The 9621-nt window shown below is 36.7% G+C and overlaps 1 protein-coding gene across 1 annotated transcript; it reads right to left on the reverse strand.

Moving 5' to 3' along the window:
- Window positions 1–200: 200 nt before the first annotated feature.
- On the reverse strand, window positions 201–1133 carry LOC140522055 (olfactory receptor 5B2-like). The gene has a single exon (XM_072637101.1). The coding sequence runs from the start codon at window positions 1128–1130 to the stop codon at window positions 201–203; it is 930 nt and encodes a 309-aa protein (XP_072493202.1). The 5' UTR covers window positions 1131–1133.
- Between the last annotated feature and the right edge of the window lie 8488 nt (window positions 1134–9621).

Genomic DNA, 9621 nt, shown 5'->3' on the forward strand with positions numbered 1-9621 from the left:
TGAGCATCACGAATATTGAACTATAGTAGTCAATATTAAATTCCAGGGCTCTCTGACTCTAAGGGCACTTTTTACTCCAGAATACAATGTTACTTCTGAAAAGGAAGAACTGAAGTGCAGAACTTAGGAAAATAGATTGACTTCGAGCCTAGAATCCTGAGAAGAAAGATTTTGATTGCATTTTCTCCCTAGAAATTGGTTCAATGAAATCTTCTCCAGCAGGTTGCTTTTCTGAAAGCACTCTTGACCTCTGTGTTCCTCAGGCTGTAGACCAGAGGGTTCAACGTGGGAATGACCATGGCATAGAAAACAGATGCCATTTTGTCTGCGTCCATGGAATGACTAGAACTAGGTTGTAAGTACATGAATATGATTGTTCCAAAGAATATGAACACTGCTGTAAGATGGGAAGCACAAGTGGAGAAGGCTTTCTGGCGGCTTTTAGCTGAGCGCATTCTCAGGATGGCAATGTAAATAAATAGGTAGGAAGTCAAGATGACGACAAGGATAAAAAAAATAGTGAGCCCACCTAAGATAAAGATTACCAACTCATTAAAATGGATAGAAGAGCAGGAGAGAGCCAGGAGAGGAGGGATATCACAGAAAAAGTGATGGATCACATTGGAACTACAGAAGGAAAGGCTAAATGTGCAGCTTGTGTGGATGCAAGACTGCAGGAAGCCACAGACATAGGAGCCTATGACAAGAACAGCACATATACTTGATGTCATGGTGGTGGTATAATGGAGGGGTTTACACACAGTTTCATAGCGATCATAGGCCATTACAGCCAGGAGGTAGCTTTCTGCTGAAGCAAAAGTCATGAAGAAGAACATCTGTGCAGCACACCCATTGTAGGAGATGACCTTGTCCCCTGTGAGGAGCCTAGCCATCACCTTGGGAGTCACAGTTGAGCAATAGCCAAAACCTACTAGAGAGAGATTACTTAAAAAAAAGTACATAGGAGTGTGGCGATGAGGGTCCCAGGAGATTAGAGCTACCATTCCCAGGTTCCCCACTAGAGTGGTAAGATAGATGATGATGAACATTATGAAGAGAGGGATCTGAAGCTCCCAAGCATCTGTTAATCCTCCAAGGATAAACTCATTCACCTCTGAGCTATTCTCCATCCATGCCACTTCATTTTCTCATCAACCACCTGCAGTAAGAGAGAAATTAGCAGAAGAATTAATTCACCATAATGAAGGACTCCAATGCACCAACTATGGTCAGAAACAAGTCTAGTGTGAAGAGTAGATGTGGGTCTGAAGGACTAAGAAGTCTATGTGGTCATTTTGGAGATTGCTCTAGGGCTCACAAATTCAATGATCCCTCATCTCTCTTGGATGGATGGCCTTCATCTACCAATGAAATAATTGACGACTTAAAGGAACTTGGGTTCTATAGGGGGAACATGATGTAAAAAGATTAGTAAAGTAAACATAGATGACAAAAAACATCATTCTAAGTAATTTCAAGACTGTGAGAGCTTTAACAGCTCAGAAGACTTTAACAACTTCAGTGGCACATGCTACTTGAATTGTGTGTGTTCGTCCATCGTTGCCAAAGAAGACCATGCCATCAGAAAAATGATGACATAACCTGCACTTGACTTTATTTTGAGCGAGGGAAGGCTGTGCAGGTCACCAGCCTCACTTTTCTTCCAGAGCCATTTGAATCCAGTGACCAGATATTCATCAGGATGACTGGAGATGATGCGGGATGAGGCAATTGGGGTTAAATGACTTCCCCAAAGTCACACAGCTAGTGAGTTGTCAAGTGTCTGGGGTGAGATTTGAACTCACATCCTCCTGACTCCTACACTGGTGCTCTATCCACTCACCTAGCTGCCCACTTGAATAGTGTATGGAAGGAAGGTAGAGATTCCAAGAAGACACTTACAGATTATCAAAACAGAAAGGGCCATCTGGTCTAATCTATGCCTAACCAGAAACTGTACACCATTCCCGTTGTTAGCCTTTAATATACTTCTCAACTTGCACTATGAGTACCCAGTGCAGTTAACTCAGATATAAGGTCATCTGTCAATATTTATCTATCTATTCAAAATTGTAGCTCATGAGACCCCACTGATGTGTCTGGCTTTTTAAGTAAGCTAGAGAACACAATTTAATTCCTGACAAAGTCGTTTAATAAAATAGCAAAGTAAGAAACTTGACAATAAAATAGTTCCTTCATAAATCATTAGCATAATCTTCTACAAATATACACTATCAATGAGAATGATGAACAATTATAGGGAACATACATGGAGAGGTACATATATGGAGAAAATTTTCTCAGGATACATGTATAGAGGGGCACATAGGTTTGGGACACACGTGGTTGGGTCTCTCTTGTAGAAAGACAACTCTGGCCTTCCACTGTGTGTAGATATCAATGTCTTCTAGTGTAGCCACTGTAAAGCCTGCTTTCTACCAGTTTCAACTAGCAGGCGATATCCTTTGAGCATGTAGACGCAACTAAATATGATTGTCCTTGCTTAATGATGTTTTCACATGTTTATTGCTCAGGTTTTCTCCACTAGTCATTGCTGTTTAATGCCACATACAGCTCCATAGGCCATACAGTGGGATAGGATGACCTCAAAGGTCAGCATAGACTGAATAACCTAAGGTCCCAGGGACATTGGGACTTGCCCATTGTCACTCAAGTAATACGGCTCATTGGAAGTATTTGAAACCAGATCCCCTAACGTGGAAATTAGTTTTCTTTCCTCTACACCATATTACTTATGAACTCAGCTCTTTCCGATTTCAGGTCCAGTTTTCTAACTACTATGTCACCCTGCCCCTAGGAAAAAATAGAAGAAAAACACATTAGGGTCTTAGAATTTGTTCTATATCTCACAATTCTTTGCCAATAAGTGTCTGTGTGACTTAATACTTAATCAGACTCACTGAAATGACAGAGATTTCCCAAAAGTTACAGGGGAAACTCACAGGCAATTTTTAGCCTTTGTTCTTCTATTATATGGGGTGTCCTAAAAGTCTAAGTGCATTTTAAAGTCATTAAGGCTCATATGTTCTTTGGGGATTGTACTGTAGTTTTTTTCTGGGAGTGAAAAGAGACTACATCATTGTTAATTGAGGACCTTGTAACCTGTATTTAGTCAAACAGATATAAACTACCTAAGTTTTATTTTGGAGGCTTTTCTTGGTTAAATTTAACTTTATTTTGACTTAAGACAAAAGCTTTACATTAAGCCTTAACTCTACTAACCTCCTTACACACATAAAGAAGATGGGGGCAACTAGGAAGAGAAAGAGGGCACGATATCTTAGTCTCAGACATTCAGCACTGAAACCCCACTCCAGGGCCATATATTACACAAAAATATTCTCTGTTTTCTAATCTGTGCATGTGTTGCTTGCCTTAAGTAGGATGTAAGCTCTCTGAGAGCAGAAATAATTTCATCCTTATCTCTGTGTCCTTAGGGTTTGGCACTGTCCCAAGAACGTGGTAGGAGCTTAGTAAATACTTATCCCATTGGACTGTTTTGTTGAATTTGGGACAAGTCAATTAAGTTTTCTGGGGCCCTTTCTCCTCATATGAAAAGTGGGCATAAGGATACTGACATTACCTAAATCATAATGTTTAGAGGAATAAAGATTTTCGAAAGTTCCAAGCTAGTAGAAATGAAGTTATAAAGAGCCATAAAGGGTGAAGGGTTTGTATGTGATGATGGCAGAGAAGATACTCTGAAAAGGAAAGACACAGAAGAAAGAGGACAGGAGATCCTAGATTATAAATTAATTGAGGCAGCATGATATGCAATAACAATAACTGACATTAATGTAGCCCTCTATGGTTTGCAAAAATGTTTATGTGTGTTAAATAATTTTATCCTTACATCTTACATATATTATCTCCCTATTAAATATGTGTAAACTGATGATGAGAGTTTGACTTACATGGCTAAGTAAAGCTAGGGGGCACCAATTGTACTCAAATCTTCCTGTTTCCAGATGGAATATTGGATTTGAAATCAGGAAGATTTGGGTAGAATTCTATCTTAGATATTTATTGACTTTGTGACCCAGGACATGCCAGATAAATTCAGTCAATTTCTGTTTGATTCTCTATAGAATGAATAGAGCAACAACTACATCATTTATTCGTGAAGCTCAAATGAAGTAATGTAAGATAACCATATAAGTATGAGCTATTTCCCTTAAGGATAAAAACCTTATCTCATGCAAAATTCCTATTTCCCTCACTGTTTAACTCTGTATGAAATATGCCTTCAGTCAGTGTTTGTCAGGTTTTTTTTTTTAAAAGTTATTGTCACTGGATGACTCTCTCCCCTCTCTAACAACTCAAAATGCTCCTGCTCCTGCAGGATTATTTTAAGTCACGCCAAACTCCGTCAGCCTAGCAATTAAAAATCGGGGTTAAAATGCAAGGAGGCATCCATGGAACATAAAATTTGATAATGACCTTACTAATAACAAAATATGTAAAGGATGAAACTTCTAAGATTAAACAGATAGGAATTCATTCCTTTAAAGCTGGTAGACTACGTTATCTTATTTGGGTCACTAAACATCTTTGTCAAAAAGATTTAGGTTATATTATTTCCATGTTGGAAATGAATGTAGGTAGGCCCAGTGGGCAAAGACCTGGGGCATGAAGTCATAAACACTCATCTTTTTGACTTCAAATTTGGTCTCCGACACCAGCTGTGTGGCCCTGGGCAAGTCACTTAACCCTGTTTGCCTCAGTTTCCTCCCCAGTAAAATGAGTTAGAGAAGGAAATGGCAAACTACTCCAAGTATCTTTCCCAATAAAAACCCAAATAGGTAACAAAGAATTGAACATGACTGAAAAATGATTGAATACCAAAATATCTAGGCTAAGAGTTAAAATAACTTACCTATGAGTGGTTACATGACTAATAAGTATAAGAGAGAAATAGTATTTGAAAATGGTTCTTACCAGTTCCAAGTCCAGCCTCTATCCACTATACCATTGATGAATTCTGGAGTCTTCGAATGGACTTCCTAGAATCTACCTTACTCCCAAGAAAGGTTGACGGGTTCCAGAGGAGACTGAAAGCCAAGTAATTTTGCACAAGGGTTTTGGAGTTAAAGTCTTAACCTTAACTAATTAATTAACTAGCCAAGCAAAAAACTGTTCCCTATTGTCTGGTGCTGAAAGTCCAAAGCTTTGTAGATAAAGATAAGTCACTTCTTGGCTACTGCTGCTGCAGAGGTTTCAGCAGTGACAGGAATCTTTCCTTCTGATTAAGTTCAAGATGAACACTTAAAACCAAATGAAGAAGTCAGTAATTCCAAGGATTCCTGCCCTGGGTTGTTCCCATAGGAAAAAGTTCTTAACAGAGGCTCACTTGGATTTCATTGGCTGAGGATGGGAAAAAGAGATAGGTTTTACACAGACCAGAGATCACAGAAGCTCTTAAGTGCATCTGGCAATTTAACAATTGACACATGAACAAAACAGCCTGTTAAATTCTAGTCTGACCATGGGGACCAAATTCTGATTTCTCAGGGAGATGATTATTCTGTGATTGTCTTTGTTAACCTGAACTCATTATTAGAAAGACTTAACTAACTTTTTTTAAAGCCAGGGCTTGAGAGTAAGAGGACCTGCCTGGCTTCTAGTTCTGACTTTAGTACCTCCTACTGGGACTATCCTGGGAATGTTATCAAACCAATTCAAGTGTCAGTGTATCAACTTATAATTTCACCTTGAAGTATATTGAGTTGCTCTTTTATAAAAGGGAGATTATGATTATTATCCCCCAAACTGAATAAGATCCTTGTAAGGAAGCTGTTTTTTAAACTACAGACAACTATGTACACATGAATTAATGTTCTTATCATTACTATTACTAATGTTTAATGTCTAGCTAATTGTCCTAAACCTTATCCTTTTCCTATCCGAGACTATTCAGTGTGCATATTCCTTAAGGACACAGAAAGATGTAAAGCTAATGATTGGTAGTACAAGAGAATGGCTTATACAGAATTTATGAAGCTTTTGGCAAAGCTTTTGATCAAGTCTTCTTGTATTTGAGACAAGACAAAGAGAAACCACAGAACAGTTTGAGTGAACTCAGGGCTAACTAAATAGACAAAATCAAAAAAAATGTCTTTATTGATGACAATTTGGAAAATGGTTTCCACTGGAGTGCCTGATGATTCTGTATATTTTTGGTAATATTTAACATTTTAAAACTTGCTTTGAGAGCAGGTATAGTTTTTATTTCTTTCTTTGTATCAAGATTGTCTGGCACATTACTTTAGCCATAACCTATCTTTGAGAAATACTTTTAAAATTTAATTTAATTGAATGGAATAGAATGAAATTTAATTAAATGGAATAGATATATTGTTGAAATGTATCCTTGGACAGTATCAGAGATGGCACATATCAAATATATCATATAACATATATCACATACCATAAAGTTAAAAGAGGTATTGAGAGGTTAAGTGAAAGGATTTTTAAAAAAACTTCAAAAACATCCTCAGTAGGCTGGAATGATAGGATGTATCTACTATGATGTTATTTTCAAGGGATAAATGTAAAATTTTCACTTGGCTAAAAATAATCTACTTTATGTACAAAACATCAGTAAAGGATTTCCAGATAACCACCTGAAAAATGTCTGGGATTTAATGGACCACAAGCTCAATGATAGTCAAAAATGTGATATGGTCACCAAAGAATAATAGTAATTATGATAATGTGACATTTATATACTACTTTCTAACAGCTTTACAAAGTAATTTGCACACATTAAGTCATTTGAGTAAACAAAGGTAATGCTCTCTAAAATTGCAGTAAATGATCAGAACCTACCTTACACAGTTCTAAGCCAGGGAAACTGAATTTCACATAAATAATTATCTGCAAAAATGCACAGTATTCTCTGTGATTTCATTTGTCTTCTTATGCTTCTCTAAATCTTTCATATTCATAATTTTCTTTTAAAATACAACTTTATTTTAAGCTCTGAATTCTCTTCCTCCCACCTCCATGTCTTAAGAAACAAGAAAAGCAAAAGCCATTATAAACATGTATAGTTAAACGAAACAAGTTGCTACGTTAGAGAGTATTTTCTTTTGCAATGTCGTCACCACTAATACTTTTATTCATGTACCATTATTTGGTTAGAGGCAACCAGGTGACATAGTAGATGGGATAGTGTACTTAGAATCAGGAAGACCTAATCAAATATGGCTTTTGACACTCTCTTATCTCGTACCTATTACTCTCTCCCTTCCCCAACAAATTGCCCTGTTTGATTTGTATGTACTTTCATAAGTACATGCTGTTTCTTCTATGTATTTGCTCCTCAAAAATAGGTACTGCTTGACTTATATTTGTCTTTGAAGTGACTAGAATACTGTTTGGTACATAGTAAATACTTAAGAAATAATTTTGATTAATGATTGTTTGGAACAACTCCCAGTTATACCTGTAATGTATGCTTATCTTCCTCTAGCATCACTAATGTTGATAATTTCAATCTTTCGCCTCGTTTGCCAATTTTCTACATGTGAGATAAGACTTCAGAATTACTTTTTATTAGAATTTCTCTTGTTGGTGATTTGGAACCATCTCTCATAAGGTAGGCATAAGTTTTTAATTCATTTAAAAGTATATGGTCATTCCTCTTGACAACTTACTGGTAAATGATTCTTGCTATTATTTGTTTATGTTAATGAACCATTCATCTTGAGTAGAAAATAATTATCAGAAAAGCTTGAAGCAAATATTTTTCTGAGTTACATGTGAATTTTATTCTGCCTGCATTGATTTTGGTTGGGCAAAATATGTTCAGTTTTTTTTCAGGTTTATTTATTTATTTTTAGACTTCGACATTCATTTCCGCAAAATTTTGAGTTCCAATTTTTCTCACCATCTTTCCCCTCCCCCTACCTCATAACACCTTGTATTCTGACCACCTCTTCCCTCATGTGCCCTCCCTTCTATCACACCCCACCCTTCCCTTATCCACATCTTCTCTCTTTTCTTGTAGGGCAAGATGGATTTCTATACCCATTACGTGCATTTCTTATTTCCCAGTTATATGCATAACAATTCTCAACATTAATTTCGAATACTTGAATTTCAGCTTCTTTCCCTTCCTACCTCCCCACCCATCCTCACTGAGAAGACAAGCAATTCAACACAGGCTATATATGTGTCATTTTGCAAAAGACTTCCATCACAGTCCTGTTGTGTAAGACTATATTTCCCTCCATCCTACCCTGTCCTCCATTTATTCTATTCTCTCATTTGACCTTGTCCCTTTCCAAAAGTGCTTACTTCTAAATACTTCCTTTTCCCATTTGCTTTCCTTTCTATCATCTCCCTCACCCCACTTGTCCACTTCTCCCCTACTTTTCTGTAGTGTAAGCTAGATTTTCATAAGAAATTGAATGAGCATGTTATTCCTTTCTTAAGCCACATGTGAAGAGAGTAAGCTTCACTTTTCCCCTCTCACCTCCTCCCTTTTCTCTTCCATTGAAAAAGATTTTTCTTATCTCTTTTATGAGTGATAATTTATCCCATTCCATTTCTCCCTTTCTCCTCCCAATATATTCCTCTCATCCCTTAATTTTATTTTTTATAGATATCATCCCTTCTTATTAAACTCAATCTCTGCTCTTAGTCTGTGTGTGTGTGTGTGTGTGTGTGTGTGTGTGTGTGTATAATCCCTACACCTACCCAAATACTGACAAAAGTCTCAAGAGTTACAAATAGAATCTTTCCATGTAGGAATGTTAACAGTTCAACTTTAGAAAGTATTTTATAATTTCTCTTTCCTGTTTACCTTCTTATATTTTCTCTTGATTCTTGTGTTTAAAAGTCAAATTTTCTCTTCAGTTCTGGTCTTTTCATCATGAATCCTTGAAAGTCCTCTATATCATTGAATGACCATTTTTTCCCCTGAAGTATTATACTAAGTTTTGCTGGGTAGGTGATTTTTGGTTTTAATCTCAGTTCCTTTGACTTCTGGAATGTCCTATTCCAAGCCGTTTGATCCCTTAATGTAGCAGCTGCCAGATCCTGTGTTATCCTGATTGTATTTCCACAATATTTGAATTGTTTCTTTCTAGATGCTTACAGTATTTTCTCCTTGGCCTGGGAACTCTGAAATCTGGCCATAATATTCCTAGGAGTTTCTCTTTTTGGGTTTCTTTCAGGAGGTGATCAGTGAATTCTTTCAATATTTATTTTTCCATCTGGTTCTAGAACATCAAAGCAGTTTTCCTTGATAATTTCATGAAAAATAATGTCTCTGCTCTTTTTCTGATCATGGCTTTCAGGTAGCCCTATAATTTTTAAATTGTCTCTCCTGATTCTATCTTGCAGGTCAGTTGTTTTTCCAATGAAGTATTTCACATTACCTTTCATTTTTTCATCCCTTTGATTTTGTTTTGTAACTTCTTGGTTTATCATATAGTCATTAGATTTCCCGAATTCCACTCTCATTTTTAAAGACCTGTTTTCTTTAGTGTGCTTTTGAACCTCCTTTTCCACTTGGCTAATTCTGCTTTTTAAAGTCTTCTTCTCTTCATTGACTTTTTGGACCTCTTTTGACAATTGAGTTAGTCTATTTTT

The sequence above is a fragment of the Notamacropus eugenii genome, chromosome 2 (assembly GCF_028372415.1).
Source record: "Notamacropus eugenii isolate mMacEug1 chromosome 2, mMacEug1.pri_v2, whole genome shotgun sequence".
Classification (NCBI taxonomy): Eukaryota; Metazoa; Chordata; class Mammalia; order Diprotodontia; family Macropodidae; genus Notamacropus; species Notamacropus eugenii.

Excerpts from the sequence above, each read along its gene's own strand:
- LOC140522055 (XM_072637101.1), bottom strand. The coding sequence starts at position 1,130 with ATGGAGAATAGCTCAGAGGTGAATGAGTTTATCCTTGGAGGATTAACA.